The 19,167-nt window shown below is 37.2% G+C and overlaps 1 protein-coding gene across 1 annotated transcript in view; it reads right to left on the bottom strand.

Annotated features, from left to right (window-relative positions):
• Positions 1–3,224: 3,224 nt before the first annotated feature.
• The window catches only part of dhh (desert hedgehog signaling molecule), a 40,890-nt gene continuing 24,947 nt past the window's right edge, over positions 3,225–19,167 (bottom strand). The window contains exons 3-4 of the mRNA XM_039747257.1: positions 16,284–16,545; positions 3,225–6,857 (exon numbers count right to left, since the gene is read on the bottom strand). Of these exons, the coding sequence (XP_039603191.1) occupies positions 6,169–6,857; positions 16,284–16,545 (951 nt within the window). The 3' untranslated portion in view covers positions 3,225–6,168. The remainder of the gene's footprint in view (positions 6,858–16,283; positions 16,546–19,167) is intronic.

Below are 19,167 nucleotides of genomic sequence, written 5' to 3'. Positions count from 1 at the left end.
ATATAGCTTTCTTTGGAGCTAGCCCAAACAATATTTTGTTCTTTTCACGTAAAAATATTTCAGAAGACATTTTCTGCATTAAAATTCAAAGTAATAAGTTATACACATATATTAAAATGCATCTATAAACAAATAAATCATTAAAGGATTCTCTGTGAATGAGTACAATATAGAAAACTGCTCATATGTTTATTTATTGATCATTGCCCTTTTGCTTTGCTATTATGCTCCTCTTCATCCTTCACAAGTCATTTTCTGCATTACACTTCTTATGCCCTGATATTCTCCAATTGCCTGTCCCAGGTAGATTTAGCGGGACTTAAACCTAACATTAGAAGTAAGTGGAAAGTCAGGAATTTCCTAGTCATTCATAGTCCTTTATTTCACTGTATTGTTATTACTTTCTGGTTTTAGTTTGTGTTTGTCATGTTATGATAATTCAGTTAGTAAAGATGAATCTGTTTGTTCAGTTTATGTGATTCAGGTACGCCTCCAGAGGTGCCTGTTAATACCTGCTCCTTCACTTCTCACAGTTCAGTTACATGCTCTCACTATCCTGTATAAAGTGTTCTGACTGCCTTATTCTGTCCTTTCTATTCAGACAATACCTGCTGATTCTCATCTTTCTAAACATAAGATGAAGTAATCTATAATTGTTCCAAACATATTCTAGTTAATACATATATTCTGTGGCTAGCACAAATCTTATACTGTAGATTTAGATCCAAGCTTGGATGGCTTCTAATTGAAGTTTACATGTCCCCCTTTGGTTCATGTGGTTTTCCTTAAAACTTTGTTGATCTCGTATTGTTCAAATATGATTTTCATTTTCTCATACTATCCTTCTGATAAATGTGTTTATGTTGACTGAAACGTATACCTTGGTTTAGTGTAAATGAGTGTGAGTGTGTGAATGACTGTCCCCTGCATTGAGATGTCATCCCATGTACATTTGACTCTTGCCTTACGCTCAATGCTTCTAAGATGCCATCTAGTTTCCCACAATTCTGTATTGTATAATTGGGTTAAAAAAAATAAGTGTATTTTTTTTCATTGCACTACATCATAGTGCTGTTCTTCAGCTTACCAGTTGTCTGTTTATATATACTATTAATCAAAAGACATGAATTTGTGATGTGATGTTAGTAGTGATCCACTCCTCTAATGCATAGAAAGCCTATTCTTGTTGGCCTGCCTTTACATGCTAATTATGATTCTGCTAATATATAATTATATGTTGATTTTTCATATAATAATATCCTTAGATGTGTATGCTTATATTAGCACCTACTCATTATGTTGTTTTCAAAACAACTCTTAAATGTGGAGAACTGAATAAGCTGGTTAGAGGGTGGATGGATGAAAAGATGTTCACTTATTAAAATGCCATTGCATTCTCTTTATTGTTCATCTATATCTGTCACTGGCAGATGCTTTCAGTAAGTAAGAAATTTATATAAAGTTGTTAAAACATGTTCATATTGTTTTATCAACCAGACTACCTAAAAACATATTCATGCTTTTTAAAAATGTAATCTGGTATGTGATATCCAAGATTCAGGTGTTAATCATGTTTTAATAACCGGGGCCTCATGTATAACGGCGTGCATAGAATTTCACATGAAAACATACGGACAAAACTGGAAATGTGCGTATGCACAAAAAAATTCAGATGCATAAAACTGGCGTGCACCAAGTTCCTCACACTTTCCCTTTATGAATCCTAATCAACATGGATTTTAACGCACATGCACGCACCTACAGTCCTACCCCGACTCCTCCCTGAATTTTGCATATCAATATAAATAGCCCCTACTGTTCAATGGCAAAAGCATGTGGAAAAAAGAAGAATTTCGACAAATGTGAAGTGGCGGCAAGGAAAACATACTATATGTTGGCTTAAGCAGTAGTTTAAGCAACAAAATGAAGTTCAAGCTCAGAAAATCGCACGGTGCCCGATATAAAAAGGAAGTGTTCAGATATCAAAATTGATGTGATAAGGCAAGTTGCAGCCCACTGTCTGTTTACTCTGTTTTTGACAATATTACAAAAGCTGACTCCCGTGCCAAGGACATGACTCTAGGTGGTGATGATGCTGCTGTGCCCAGCACATCTTCAGACGCTGGCTGTACACACACATCTGCCTCAGAAACCGCTGGGTGTCATAAAATGCAATAGTGGATGCTGTAAGAGATGTGGCCAATAAACTAAAAAATATAAGGACTGTACTTTGTGATACTGACCCTAAGTTAAATGAATTTGTTAAAAAATAAATGCTGCATCTGATTACCTGTTTTTACATTCTGCTAATTTCATTAAAATTAAGCTGTAGTAATGTCCGATTTGGCCGATCATTTAGTTGGTCAGGGTCATGTTCATCATAGCACATCTCTTCAGGTACAAGCAAGCCATAATTGTGTGCCACTTTATTCATTCTATTTAGGCACCTTTATAGTGTAGCATCGGCACTGAGCGATACAACAAATAAATTGTCTTCTCTGTACATGGCTCTTTGAGGTGACTCGCTGTACTTAACAGGACTGCTTGCTTTTTGCCACACTAGTTGGAAAAAATATAGGCTCTCCTACTATAGATGATGTAATGGCAGCTCATTGTTTCAGTGATTCATTCCTGGCTGATGTAACTTGTCCAGTGCCATTACAATAGCAATGTGCAGTTGACCACTCCAATTACATTTGGAAAACCAAATGTTGCTGCGAATTGTGCTTTGATGTTTACCAGTTCAACCACAGTGTAAGGAAATCTTATATAGCTGGATGACAAGCTGATAATGCCATCCCATACAGCTGGCATGGCGCGCCTCAATGATGACTGTGAAATACCCAATCAGTCATGAAGTTCACATTGAAAAGCTCCTGTGGCAAAACACCTGGGAGTGGACAGAACTTGCAAAGAGGAGGTAGAGCACAATTCCTCAAAGTCTGGCTTTGTAAAGCCAGCAGTAGTTCAGCACAAACCTCCAAGTGAATAGCTCTTGGAAATCAACTTAGAAGCCAGTCATCATCATCATCATCATCTATAAATACGTGCTCTCTTCTAATTCTTCCATTTGCAATGTCTTCTAACAACGCTAAAGCAACTATGGTAGTTGAAATAGTTTGGCCACTGTGTGCACCATTATATTGTTACAGAAAGATTACAATCAAGTGCATTGAATTTGTAAACAATATGCAATTAATTTTGATGTATTTGATACAGCCATGGATGTGAATCTAAAAAAGAAAGGGAAATGACACAGAAACAGTAGCACTGCTTTGACGCTGGGTGCTGGCAGTTTGCAAAATCAGGCAGAAAAATGCATACACATGGTGTGATGCTGCCGTGAAAATGTGCATAGTTTCAAGCCAAGGTTAGTTTTTATACATCTCAAAGTGAGATTTTTAATGCGTGCACACTGTTTATACATGAGGCCTCAAGTTGCAAATCTTGTATAGGTAGAATAGATTTGTCAATTGGCACATTTTCTGAGTTTTGTTATAGGACACACTCTTTTGCATATCAGGATTTTGCTTTTATTTGACATTAATGACTAATGAGTTGTTTGGCAATTGAAATGATATATATATTTAAAGAGAGAGAGAGAATTGGGAGAGGGGTTCATGGACTTTTACAGGCTCATTAAACCTATTTTCAAGAAAAATAATAGCAAATCAAAATAACACTTTTTTCACTGTTAAAAGAATATTTTGTAACACTATGCCCAATTTCCAATGTGTTTGTATGAGAGATATATTAAATAAATAATTAAATAAATTAAAAAACAAGTCTGTAAAGTAACACTTACTAGTACATAACATACTAATAACTAAAAACATAATTATATGATTACTGTTGTATTATTATATACACATTTTTTTTATACCTTTACTTTTCTTGATTGGATTTTGACTATTTACAGAACATCTCAAATGATGTATAAAAACAAGTTTTGGTACAAACAAATCATTACAAATTACAGAAAACACTTTGGTTTAGAGCATGCAGAAGCAAGGTGATATGAAGGTGCTGTTATCAGAGTTGCTGCCTCATGGCTAGGCACCTTCTCTCTCCACTTTACATGCTCTTTCTTTGTTTCCATGGATTCCCACAGAACAATCCAGTTTTTCTATCAAGTGCAAAAGCATGCATTTTAGTTGGTTGACTCTAAATGAGTCCAATTAGCCCCTTTCTTGTTTTATAATGAACTAGCACTAGTCCACCCAGATATAGTTCTTACCTTATGCACAATGCTGTTTGGATGTGTCCTCTTTGGATAAACTGCGTTCCATAAAAGGGTAGCTTAAATGGATAGATACAGAAACAATAGTTTCACGGATGAGCTCAAAACCGCACTTGAGATGGCTGCCTGCTGGTTAGTCAGACCAGATCTGGCAATGTGAATTGAAGTGTCTGGATTTAAGTGAACAAGTGCTAGATTAACAGGAAACCAGAGGGGAACTGAAATCAAATTAACTCCATCAAGAATGATGCTTAGTTTGCTTAATTATACACAAGCAGCATGATTTAATTTTTTTTATCCATCCATCGAGGTTCTGAAACAAATGGGTGCCAGACAGCATTTACATAAGGCTAGAACCAGCCAACCCACTGGGATACAGCGGGATAATTTACAGTCATGTATCTGTGTTGAGACTGCATGTTTTTGCCATACCAGAATATCTTGCCACACTATAGCACAATATCCTTGAGTTCTGCTTTAAAGACCTATACATACAAATCAAAAAACAATCCTGGATGCCAGTGTATTGAAGACCATGCTTACTTATATCAAGTCAATTTAAAGTTATCTAGTAACTTAACATACACAGCTTTAGGATGTGTGAAGAAAACGAGTGCCCAGGGAAAAACCCACAAAGACGCAAGGACAATGTAAGATGTCTATAGAAACTTGAAACTGTCAGGCAGCAGCATTAACCAATGCACTTATTTTAATGTATACAAGCTAAACTTGTGGTTGCGTATGTAACTATTGATATCATAGCCCTCACAGTAAAAAATAACTAGTAGACACTTAAGCTGGAAGAATGTTCTTTTAACTTGATTGGATGAGCATTTCATTTTTGTAGTTTATATGCAGCTGGTTTGAGGTGGTAATGCACCATCCTGAAAGGAAGACTGTGTTAAGTTAAAAGAACACACCGTATCTCACTTACATTTTACAAGCACAAAGTTCATCAATAATTCATTATTATTATCTTTACATATTTCCTATAAAGAGTATGTAATACTCTTGAACGCCCGTACAGCAGCTGTCCTTTTGTCTCACATCCTTGTCTCGTGGGATGTTAAAGTGTCTCCGAGAAATTGTTTGTAAGTAGGGCGTGACCTGCGAGAAGTCTCGCGGACTTCAAAGTATCTCCCCAAGATGATCACATCTCAACCCAAAATTTTTTTTATATATATTATTGGTCAGCTGTGTACACAATATTAACATTGAAATCTAAACCACAGTAGATGACAGCCAGGCTCTGTTTGACAATTTTTCCATGTTTTATACTCAACTTTCTTCCTGTAAATATTTACATTCTGATAAAATTAATCAATAAAGCTCTGTCTTAAATTCTCTATTACATCAATGCAATGTTTTTCTGAGTGACTGACCTTCTTTCTACTGAAGGCTATGTTTACAGTGCATACTCTAAAGGAAACAGTAATGTTTCCCATTTTGAGACAATCCACACATTCTACCCTGCTGGGAAGATGTGATGATGTTTGGCAAGGATCTACCACATGGTGAACTGACTCTTTATTGGATGTTGCTGAATGCTCAGTTAATCAACAAGGCCCCAAACCTCCCACTCCCAGTGCTTCTGTTAAGTGCAAATCAGAATGAGTGAGTAATGAGCACCAGAAGGGTTGGAGGCCAAATGAATGTTCACAGAATTTTATGATTCCTAAGACATCTCTTCCAGCATCTTGAACAGTGTTCACCATTACTCTGCAATCTTAAATCTGCTTCTGCTTCCTTTCTCTTCACCTCATGCAGATAGGATGCAGTATTTCTTAGGCCAGAAACAAATGTTAACATCCTTAAGATAGTACTATGGCACATTTTAATGATCTTAGTTTGTCCTTTAATTGGTATGAAAGGTGTCTTCTAGTGCAGTCACTTTGTGTTATCCAAATGCAGGCTCACACTACTCTCTATTAAGGGTGAAATCTATCTGGGTCCAAAATCAGATGTCCAAGACTATAGAGAATCTTGGCATACCAATGTATCCCATCATGTCTACCCTGATCCCAGTTTGCCTCAATTCTCCCCATAGTATGATTCCCTGAATGATACATACTAGACACAAACCTGTAGTAGTGATGGTAAAAGAAACGAATGGGTCCAAAAGCCCAGTGAGCTAGTGAATGGTCTTCAATTAAGGCATAGCAGGACACCCACATACCATCCACTAGTAAGGTGCCATGCTCTGTGAGTGGGGCATACACCCCTACCACATGGTCCATTGCAACAGTTGTCACCTGGATAGGCTGAAGCTTTCCTTCTTGTATAGTGAGCACAAAGTGACCTGCCTGGACCTGGCTTGCAAATGAAGCCTGATACAGACTGGTATCTGTAGTCCAGTTGGGAGACATAAAAATGAGGTGTGAAGGTGTCAGTCTAATTTTAGCCTTCTTGGTTTCAAGTACAACATATTGGGCCTTTCTGCTGGTGTCCCAGTCCAAAAACAGCAAAACCCGGCTAGGCACAACCTTTCCTGAGTTGTCCACTGACAGCACTCGGTCTCCTGGTTGTAGAGATGAAAGACTAACCTGTCGACCATCAGACAAGGAAATCTGAGCTGTGCCAGGGAAACAGCCACCCTTTCTCACAGTAACAGCATGATCTGTAAAACAAATTGAGCACAAATTAGATTTTTAGAAATGAATAGAATCCCACTAGCTGTTTTGCTAGAAATGTCCTATATACCAGATACATATATATTCTGAACCAGCTGTCACCTGAAATAAAAACTAAAACACATCATTTTAATATTCTGACTGTAAAGAAAGCAAACAGAAGTAGTTGTCTATCAACAGAACCTCCTGTACAACTGCACCTCAGGTTTGCATGAGCACTCAGGCCATTTAAATGCAATGGTATCCCTGCAGACAGTTGTAATCTATCTTAGCCATCATTGATCAATTTTCTGTATTTAGCATTGTCCATTGTCTAGATTTAAAAGAGGATTATAAGTATGATGAGGGCTGATTAACAAATGTTAAAAACGTTTTGCACATGTACCATTTTGTGTAGGAATAATATAAAGGTGCAAAGTCATAGTCAAGGCCTTGTGATTGTACATCAGTGGTCAAATTAACTTCTGCTTAGTCCCTGAGTTGTCAACCACAATAGATTAATTCCTGTTTTGCAGTGGAACAAATGGAATTTTGAATAAAGCTTGGGAAAAGTGGTTGACAGGAAAGGATGAGTCAAACATAAGTGGCATAGAGCATGGGCAAAAAGTATTCTGGCGGTGGGAGCATTTCATAAGCTTGCCATGGGGCTTGTGTATATATAGTGTAAAAAAGCTTTGAGTGAGACATCTTGATATCTTACAGCTTCTAGAGGGTGTATATGAATGACTTCTGTTCTTGCCACTTTCTATTACATGTTCTCCCTGTGACTATGTAGGATTTTCTCAGTGTACTCTAGTTTCCCTTCCACATCCCAATGGCATGTGTGGTTCATAGATTAACTGATGACTCTCAATTAGTGGATGTTTGTGTGTGGAGTCTTGTCTGAGAAGGTTCTGGCCTATGTTAAGTACTGCTGGAATAGTTTCTGACTTCAACCTGACTTAGACAAGCAAGTTTCAGTAAACATATGGATGGCTAAAAAAATAATCCAATAAATTTTAAGGTTTGTCTTTGATTATATCAAAGTAACAAAAACATGCACAGTCTTTACTATAGTAGGTATTCTGTCACAAAGATGGAATTCTGTGATCATATCTAGTCCTCTGCTTCAGTTAGATAGCATGTGCAAAGTCTAATTCAGTACAGTGTTGGCAGTTTGCCCATGGTTCATTAAGTGCTAATAGCAGTAAATTTAATTTTTAAAAGAAAAAAAACACTCTTTAATTTAAGGAAGGTTTTCAGCAGAATAATTTTGATTCATATAATTGAAATATTGCTCTCTAATTTGACAATCATTTAAAAGCACTTTTGCAACACTCGCTTATAATGTGGAACACATCATTAATGCTGTTACTGGGATTTTAACAATAAATGTTATAGTGCTAATGTGTATCATTGAATTTACATTAAAACATAGGCATACATTAAAGCTTTTCTTATCTGGTATCCCTTTTTTAATTTAACATTCCCTTTCTTCTGCACATTTTTTCCATTCATCTTTCTAATTTCACTCTTGATGGAAAGCCACTGATTCCCTTTCACTTTCTCAGTCCCCCTTCTCAATGTGCCTAGGATTCTCCATGGTGAGAATCAGTGATGGTTAACACATTGACAAGTGGTCACAAACAATACAGCTGGCCCCAGCTCAATTCCTTGTTGTTCGTCGCAGCATCCTTAATCTTTAATTTAGAATCACTTCCATGTTTCTTCTGATTGGTCTCAAGGTATTTCTCTATATTCAGTTGCTTTGGGCTTCACATTTAAACATGACCTGTACAATGAATCTAGCAGGGCTGTTCCTGGGGCTGAATTGAGAAAGAGGTGGGGTGAAGGTGTTAATAGTGTACTCTTGAAAATGAAGGTGCCAAGGTGATTCTTCACACCAATGCCATAGGGGAACCATTCACATAAAGGTTCCATCAAGAATCCTCTTTTACTTAGATCTTTAACAGATTACTTAAGTAGCCACAAATAGATGATAACATATTTTTGAAATGCCAATAGGTTCAGTATTTTAAAAGGACAATAACGTAGGCTAAGTTCAGGTTTTCTTGAAACCATTGCTAGGTAGCCTATTATACATTAAAGATTTTGTCCACATATTAGTAATCTTTTCAAAGCCCAAAGAACAAGTTTTATGTGCAAAAAACCCTTCCCAAAATAGTTCTTTATCAAACAACCCAGTCATGTGCCATTGCAGAAACACTATTTTTTAGAGTGTGGGTTGGCATTTTTCCTACCTATATAAATAAAATTGTGAGCTGTTTGTCTGCCTATCATGCAACAAATGCTGAACTGATGATGCTGCAATTGGTTCAATTTAAAATATAGTCTATATGGCATATCAGGGAGTGGGGTTTTAATAGGAGGGGAGGGCAACACAAAAACCAGTCGTGGGACTACGATTCCCATCAGACAGCAAGAAAGCACGGAGGCTAATGGGAGGACATTGTTTTCAGCATGCAGAAGGTTTTGTGGTGGACAAAGCTGGATCTCATCTAAGACCACAGGTACAGTGTTTTCTTCTCAACTAGCCTGGATTACAATTTCACTGATGTGGAAGATTACAGCTTTTGTTTAAGAGAACATCTTTTTGTCTCATCCTGGGGTTGTGTTTAGCCCTGTTAAATTTCCAAAGACAGTTTATTCCACATTTATTTATACCCGTCAAACACTAGGTATTTCAGCTACTTAATTATTATATGGATGGTTTCCTTGTCCAATGTTTTTGTTTAATTGATAACTTTAATAAAGATTTGATCAAAAAAAAGATTTTCTGTTTATGTAATTGTTCTCTTCTGTAGAAATTTATCCCAGTCCATATATTTCTACTTTATTTTTTTAATTATGTGCCAAAATATAGGTATTACAATAAAACAGATCTCACAAAGCAATCAGACACTAAGCTTTAAGAGTTATGTGTTACACATGGCAAAATGTATAATGCCGTCCAATAATATATATACTAAATCATAAATAGAGCTACCATACACCAATCCCCAGCTCAAACTGAAATTTATAAGGCAAAGTAGCTTGCTCTAGGCTGACATCTGTGGGTTCCCAGCTGTTCTGCTTTTGTTGCCAGTTTACACTGCACATTTCCGGCTCAGCACGCTTAGCATTTTACTGTTTTTACAAGGATGTGTGTCTGCACATTTGGGCTGGGTGTGGGCTACAGGTATGAGTGATACAATGACAGGAAGTTTGAAGTTTATTGTACACGTTGGCCAAGTTTAAAATGGTTTTATTTTAAAATTTTGAGCTGATACATTTTGTCTTGCTCCCTCATTACATAGTTCAACTCATCTGTCTTTGAAATGCATACATAGAATAAATGATTAAATACTGGTTCCATCCATTTTCTAACCCGCTGAATCCGAACACAGGGTCACAGGGGTCTGCTGGAGCCAATCCCAGCTAACACAGGGCACACACAAACACACCAAGGCCAATTTAGAATCGCCAATCCACCTAACCTGCATGTCTTTGGATTGTGGGAGGAAACCCACGCAGACACGGGGAGAACATGGAAACTCCACGCAGGGAGGACCCGGGAAGCGAACCCGGGTCCCCTAACTGCGAGGCAGCAGCGCTACCACCGCGCCACCCAATACTGGTTCCCTGATTGCTTATTTGGAGATGGGGCTCACTTTATGCATTATTCTCTGAAAGACACCAGGAAAAGTTTTTAACTTGATGCTACAATGTGGATGGTAAAAGAGGATGTGCCTCTGAAATTGAGATGAGCAACTTCATCTGTTGATGTTGTGACTGTGTAAGATGTATATCTCTGTCGCCTTGATTGCACTGATAAGGTGTAGTATTTTGAAGTGAAAACCTCACAAGAAAGCCACTATTTTCAATTAAGGTCAGTTATTTGACTCTGCCATGATCTCTCCCTATTTCAAACACCATTAAAATTTAATTCAGTCATCTGAAAAATATGTCCAGTGTGAGTCTTAGTGCTAAATAACGAAGTATTTTTGTCATGTCTTCGTTAACATTTAGTTTAATTAAATTTAAACTGCAGATGCACCTATTGATTTAAATGAAGATTCAACTTTTCTCTGTTACTTTCAGAGGCTGGTATTTTCAATTGGACTCCAATTGGTATGGGTTCTCACACCATGAAATAGACAGATGTAGCTATTCAGTTGTTTAGAAGACAGAGTTTGGCATTAACCAGGCATTAGGTTCTCCCTTGACAGTATGTTTTTCATCTAGGGTGCAGTGAAATCTAAATGAAAAAATAGTCAAAAACAGGTAGTGGGTTTAAACCAGGAACTCAAAAATAGCAATCGTCTGAACTTTAAAAAGTCAACAGCAAAAATTGTATATGAAAAGAACAAAGCCAAAATCCTGTCTACTTAAAAATACTTCCTTAAATAACTATTCGTAACAGTTTTGTTTAACCTCCTTAGCATTAGAGCCAAGCATTATTTGGGCTACGAAAAACATGCTAAAAGCGTTAGTCCCGAGTGTCACTTGGATAACTGTACAGATGCGTCTTGCGCAAGCATTAGAACTGAGAATTACTCAGGCTGTAAAAGTGCTGTCAGTGCTTCCGTTCTTTGGAGAAATTACATCTGAGTGTAGGTTTTCACTAATTCTGAAATATCTGTACTTTACCAACAATGAAGACAGAATACCCATTAAGCACCCAAACTGGAGAAAATTTGTGAGATGTACCAGCCGATTGTAGTAAAATTACGGAGTGTTTACATTCCAAACCATGATGTAAGCATCTCGTGGCTTATAAGGACAGACTGTCATGAATACAGTACATCACGCCATAAAGAGCAAGATTTGGCATAAAGCTTATCAAACTTTTTGGATCTAAAACAGGATAAATTTGGAAATGTGTCCTGTACACAGGGAAAGGGTTAATGTTTGCTCAGAAATACAATCAGTACGGCTTTGCTATGTCACTGGTGCCGACTTTAATATATGCTCTGCTGGAGTGCTTGTGCTGAAGATGAAGGACAAGAAAGATGTTTGTCTTCTTAGCACTTTACATAATGCAGCTACAGTCACTGTACAGGCAAAAGGCAACAAGCAGGTTATGAAGCCTTGTGCTGTGGCAGATTACAATAGCACGATGGCTGGCGCGGATCGTGCAGATCAAAAATTGACTTTCTATCCCGTTATGCGGAGGCAACTAAGGAAATACTACAAAAATATATTCCGTCATCTGGTTGAACAGTGCATTTGGAATTCATTCGTGTTACACAAACAAAAAGCTGGCAAGACTTATCTCATGTAGACTTTACATGCCAACTTGTAGAACAAACCATTGTTGCACATCCACCTTCAACACTACCACTAAAGAGATGAGGTTGACCCAACACATCGCGGATCAGTGCTGAGCATCTTATTGGTAGACATTTTATGGATTATATATTTCCAACGGAGAAAAAACCAGAATCCAACTCGTACATGTGCAGTGTTTGCTGTTCAATAACTGATAAATCTGGAAAGAAAATTCAAAAAGAACCACACTATTGTTGTCCCGACTGTGACGTTGGATTCTGTCTTTCACTGTGCTTTGAGATTTTACCACACAAAGGACTCATTCTGAGATTATATAATGTTTTGGCATCATTAGTAGTATTATTATTACTGTAATTATTATTTTTGTTATTATTGTTCATTTCATATTATTAATTTTATTTATCATTACTATTATTTTTTGTATCATTATTATATTTTAGAGATTTAATAAAAATATAATTTTTCATGCCAAAAAATACAACACTTTTTACATGTTTTTTGGGAATAAAATGCAATACTAAGGAGGTTAATAAATATCCATAAACACTAAAGTCAACGTGACAGCCTCTTAAAGAACTTTGGCAATTGTGATGTAACACATAGTGCTACCCTCAAAACCTTTTACTGGCGACGGGCGTCACTGCAGACAGAAATGTGGCAAAATGCATGAGATAGACCTCAAAATGGTGCTGTGATGATGTCATCAACAATGTGTTGTTAAAAATGAATGAAAAAAGTCTAAAAGAGAGAGAAAAAAAGTACAGCATAGAAATGATTAACTTAATTTGATTATATTGGAAAATTCCTTTCATTCATTTCCCAAATGCTCTTATTCCATCGGAGAATCAAAGTGAGTTAAAGACAGGATAAAAGCAGCAATTAGCTTAAGGTAGGAGCCAACCTGAAAAATACATTCTCTTAGTCACTGAGGAACAATTTAGAGCCACCAATCATCCTGATACACGCATACAGTATTTAGGAAGGGATATTTATTTCTCACAAGATGGTGCCAGTTTACCATTTTGTATCTTGCTTTTTCAGTGTTCCTTGTTTTTGTTTTGCTTTGTGTGTTATGCCTAGTTTAGTTTTCAGTGACAACAATATTGCGATGAACTAGCCTTGTTCAAAATGGCAGAGAAAACAGACTGTTGTTCTGTGTTTTTTTGTATATATAGTGCTTCTTTATTTAGTATGTATTCTGAATATCTTCATATAACACACACATCACAAATGTCAATGGAAGAGGGAGATGCACCATGTTCAGAAATTGAAGATAACTGATTTGTAAGAGCTTAATCTCAGCAGCAATACAAACAAATGTGCAGGATCAAATGTTACTTAGTCAAAGAACACAGTTTATGCCGCTGGAGGTTTGATGGAATATATTGCTTTGACTGAATGTATGTCACACTCTCTGTCCAGAGTCAATCGTCTAGTTGCAGCACATATCGGGCATTTATGACTTCTGTTGCTGTATCAGTGACGTGACATTGACATCTGGTTTAAAAACTGTTAATTAATGTTGTCTGGTTTCTTGTGAATCAGTTCAGACTCCCCAGCAAGAAGAATTTCAAGAACCAAGATTTTAAACTGGATTATGTGAATTTCCCCTTGGGATTAATAAAGTATCTATCTATCTATCTATCTATCTATCTATCTATCTATCTATCTATCTATCTATCTATCTATCTATCTATCTATCTATCTATCTAAAGTTTCATAGAAAAATCCAGTCTGCACTGAATTTCACCTCGTAGTAACCTATCTGCTGAATAAAGTACATTTCATTCATTACTGTTGAGTTGTTGATGTTGTACTTTAGTTGTGAAATATGTTTATAACATAGTTTATGTATTATGCTCTATCAGTGTTTATTGTATGTATTGCATGTCTTATGTATTTGGTTGCTTTACAGAGGGCAATTACTGTACAAATAAGAATTATATTGCGGTTGACATACAGCAAATAAGTAGCTAATTAAGGACTTTGTATTTGTAGTGACATTGTCTAATATGTTTTAATTAAGACTGGAGCCTATCCAGAAAACTCCAGATGCAAGTCGGTAACCAACCCTGAACTTTGTACCATTCTACTGCAGGGCACACTCACCCGTGCACCCACAGCAGGGTGAAACCTCCAGTGGCATTACACAACATTTTACATATTGTGTAAGAAAGATGTTTTTGTGATGTGTGAGAAAATCATAGTGCTCAGAAAACCCACATATATGTGGTAAGAACATGCAAACTGCACTGATAATAACTAAGCTGGGAACTGAACTTAGAATTCTGGAGCTGTGAAGCAACAGTACTGTAATAAACAGTACACTTTCTGATTAACTGAATGTTAGTTGTAAATGAATGATTAACTTTGATTATTACTTGTGTTGAATGGTTGTTAAACCCATAACCTGAAACCGGAGTTCAGTTTCCCCATGGCAGTGTAGGGTGAAATTCATGCAGAAAATGTAAGTCAAGGAAAACTCCTTATTCTGATAATTGTACTAATAGTCTGCTGTTGGAAAACAGGACATGTAAATGGATACTCTGAGAAAGTACAGTCTGGTGACTATAAGGTTAAGGACAAATCACATTTTAAGCATTGGCTATGAAATAAGAAAATGTCAATGATCTGTAACAAATAATAAACATATCATTTTAAAGGGTTTAGAAAAAAAAAATAAAATCATTTTTCAGTTGAGAAATTACATTTCACAAAAATTTTGGTTTTGGCTTTGACTGCACTTTTATTTTTAGATTCACCTCTGTAATCTTATTTGACTACCAACATCTAATTATTTACATTTGCCAAAAATTTACCCAACTCTTTCTTTTTTATGTCAGTACAAGAAGCATTCGGCTCTTTCTGTATTTTGCCTTCTATCAAATTCAGTTTCCTTTCAGAAAGATCTTGTCTAATGGGTTCTTCTTTCATTTGAGCTGTTCATGCAGCAGTACACTGCTCTTCATGCAAACTTTTATCTATTTATATCAGTTTAACTTACTGTGTGATCCTGAGGAAATTAACTATAAATAGTAATATACTTTTCTGAATGTTTAGGTTACCTTAAATAAAGGCATGAAATAATAACAACAACAATAATGATAATAATAATGTTCTCCACTGACAAAAAACTACCTATTACAGAAATCAATAATTTGATAACTTATGCCACACCAGAATTCTACCCAAAGGGGCCCATTTGAACCTTGTTTTCCCTGTCCTCTATGTATTGCCAAGGAAAATCTTTCATTTAAGTTGGCACCCTTGTGCTTCAAATGCTAAAATTATATCTTCAGTCAGTAATATCTCAATTCTGATATTAAAAATTTATTTTCAGGATTTCAGGATAATTTAGTAACAGCTTAATTTAAAATAACATTTCAATATATATCTGCTATGTTGGGGAATATATTTATCAAAAAATATATGTAAGTAAGTACATATACAAATAGGAGACCTTTCATTTTATATATATATATTTACCATTTACCCATATCTCCAATAAATTACATTTTATATTTACTGTATACCATAATCCTGAACTTTAATATTATGGGATGGCTGCTGACTCTTGCTGTCTCCTCTTTACTATACATGTTGTGGAATTGTCCTCCTGCCTCCACCTTTTGCTTGTCTGTCTGTTTGTCTGTTTTTAGCATTTTCTATCGATATCCCTAATTCTTCCTATATTTTTGTGCCCTGGATCTTTCTGCTCCCTCTCTCTCTCTCACTTAATGATGGCTTTTCTCCTTGTGCATCAATACAGCTAAGGTGGCAGTGACGTCTAACTGGAAAATCCCCGATTTCCCATTTTCTAATTTTTCTGAAGTCTTCCTTCTATGATACAGTGGTTGTTGAACTTTCTTTACTGGAGATTAATGGCTTATCCTATTGTAATATCTGGAAGTGTCTATCTACTAGGGGGCTATTGGCCATCAGCATAGGGCTCTTTAATCTTTTCCCTTTTCCTCAAGCTTTTTGTTTCTGGTCCAGTGGTTGTGCTGGTGTCTTCTTTTGTTGTTTTCCTGACAGTTTCCTTTCTCCCCTTTTCTCTTGATTTATCTATTTAAATAATCAATTTGAAAATTTGATTGTAATATTCATCTCCTGTATTTTATTTCATGGAAAAGCTGAATTACCTGACTTGACGGAACAGTGGACATGTGATTTTGATTCATAGTAGACCCAGTCGAATCCTGCCTCTACTGCCAGTTGCGCCAGGGTCCCATATTTACTTGGGTCACGATCAGATGTAGTGATGTCAACAGCCCGTCCCTCATAGTGCAATGAATCTGGTGCATGATGTCCATCTTCGTCCCAACCTTCTGTCACCCGCAACTTCACTCTAGGCCACTGGTTCATGACTGCTATGGCGAGTGAATTCAGGCAGTCTTTACAGCGCTGTGCAAAGAGAAGTAAAATGAATTAATATGAAATAATACAGTTATGGTGTTTATCAAGGTAATAACAGAAAGTAACACAGATTTAAAGAAATCTTTTAGGCATAATAAAACAGTGGCAGTGTATCACATAGGTTATATATACATTATAATATGATACAAGCCCGATAGCTTGTACACTGTTGCCTGGTGTTGATGAACCATTTGGCAAATGATGTAGACCTTAGACACTGGCATCTCTGGTATGTAAAATTTAGCACCATGGAGCTTGCCTCTAAGTGTTTAACTTGTGGTTACTATTAATGAATTCTCTTCTTAGTCATATCTACATCAAGTCTCAAAGGTCAATGGCTTTTGGGATTATCATTTCTCTAAGGACTCAGGGTGGATCACCAAAGCTAAAGTGCATGCCAAGGCTGGACAATGTGCTATTGCTGTTCCCTTTTGGGTAGTATTATATCTATCCTGGCCATTTTCTAATGACTGCTAACTACATATCATATAATGTCAGTAAATGGTGCCCTGCAATTCACAGTGGTAATTACAGTAATTTAAATAAATATTTGACTTGCTATCTTTTGCAGTGTGTGGTAGCGTTAAATCCTCCATCCATCCATCCATTTTCCAACCCGCTGAATCCAAACACAGGGTCACGGGGGTCTGCTGGAGCCATTCCCAGCCAACACAGGGCACAAGGCAGGAACCAATCCTGGGCAGGGTGCCAACCCACCGCAGGACACACACAAACACACCCACACACCAAGCACACACTAGGGCCAATTTCGAATCACCAATCCACCTAACCTGCATGTCTTTGGACTGTGGGAGGAAACCGGAGTGCCCGGAGGAAACCCACACAGACACGGGGAGAACATGCAAACTCCACGCAAACGTTAAATCATTAAAGTGAAAAATTAAGTCAGATGAAAAGTGCAGCAAATAGTGTAGAGTTATAGAAAAAATAAGACAAAAGTCTTAAGTCTTGTTCAGCCTATATACATCAGACTTCCAACAAAACTCAGAGTCCTGCCACATGCAAAAGTTCGCTGACAACACTGCTATCGTGGTCTGCATCAGGAGTGGCAGGAGGAGGAGTACAGGAACCTAATCAAGGACTTTGTTAAATGGTGTGACTCAAACCACCTACAACTGAACACCAGCAAGACTAAGGAACTGGTGGTGGATTTTAGGAGGACCAGGTCCCTCATGGACCCCGTGACCTTCAGAGGTGACTGTGTGCAGAAGGTGCAGACCTATAAATGCCTGGGAGTGCAGCTGGATGATAAATTGGATTGGACTGTCAATACTGATGCTCTGTGTAAGAAAGGTCAGAGCCGACTATACTTCCTTAGAAGGCTGGCGTCCTTCAACATCTGCAATAAGATGTTTCAGATGTTCTAGCATACGGTTGTGGCGCCCTCTTCTACGCGGTGGTGTGCTGGGGAGGCAGCATAAAGAAGAGGGACGCCTCATGCCTGGTAAAACTGAAGAGGAAGGCAGGCTCTATTGTAGGTATGGAGTGGGACAGTTTGATATCTGTGGCGGAGCGACGGACGCTGAGCAGGCTCCTGTCAATCATGGAGAATCCACTGCATCCACTGAACAGGATCATCTCTAGACAGAGGAGCAGCTTCATCGACAAACTGCTGTCACTGTCCTGCTCCACTGACAGACTGAGGAGATCGTTCCTCCCCCACACTATGCGACTCTTCAGTTCTACCCGGGGGGTAAACGTTAACATTATACAAGGCTATAGACTAATTAATATTGTTTTTATCAGTATGCTGCTGCTGGAGTATGTGAATTTCCCCTTGGGGATTAATAAAGTATCTATCTATCTATCTATCTATCTATCTATCTATCTATCTATCTATCTATCTATCTATCTATCTATCTATCTATCTAAAAGGTAGGTTTGCTAGCAGCATCTCCTATTTCTTCTTGTGCTTCACCAACTGTATTCACCTACTTTATTTGTGCAGGGCCTATTAATAGATTGTTTGTTGCTCCAGCCGCAGTTTCGTTAATGGTTTGGATGTCACTCAGTATTAGACTGAGATTTGCTTTTGTACTGAACAGATAAATAAAACATAATAGTTACTGATGACTACATGTGTATGCAATCATACTTACACATTCCAGTGTTAGCTGTTATTTGTCACTGTGTTGGTATATGTTAAACACGCTACATGACATGCAACTGTCACTGAGATTCATTGCAAAAAATTATAACTCATTGTCTCATTTCTTTCTTCATATGTCACGTTAACTAGTTTTCCTCACTCTGTTTAATGGTAGAGTTCACCCAAAATTCAGCCTTTTACCATTTTTTTATTGTCTGTTGTCTATGAGAGAAACAGATCCTTGCCTTTCAATCTGCTTTTCGTATTAATAATTTGTATACAAGTGTGACCAGATGGTGCATTCATTAGTGGCGCTGCCTCATAGTTACATAATCTTGGTTTAAAATTCTGCTTCAGGCAATGTTTGTGTGGGATTTGTACCTCCTCCCTGCATCCTCACAGGTTTACTTGGTGTTCTCCAAAAACGTGCCATTTGGTAACTAGTAGTTCTAATTTGTTTTGGTATGAGTGAGTATAAATTTTTAAGAAATGACTACTAA

Source organism: Polypterus senegalus, chromosome 3, assembly GCF_016835505.1.
Source record: "Polypterus senegalus isolate Bchr_013 chromosome 3, ASM1683550v1, whole genome shotgun sequence".
Lineage (NCBI taxonomy): Eukaryota > Metazoa > Chordata > Cladistia > Polypteriformes > Polypteridae > Polypterus > Polypterus senegalus.
The sequence above is the reverse complement of the archived record's forward strand: the minus strand, read 5'-3'. Positions and strand labels throughout refer to the sequence as shown.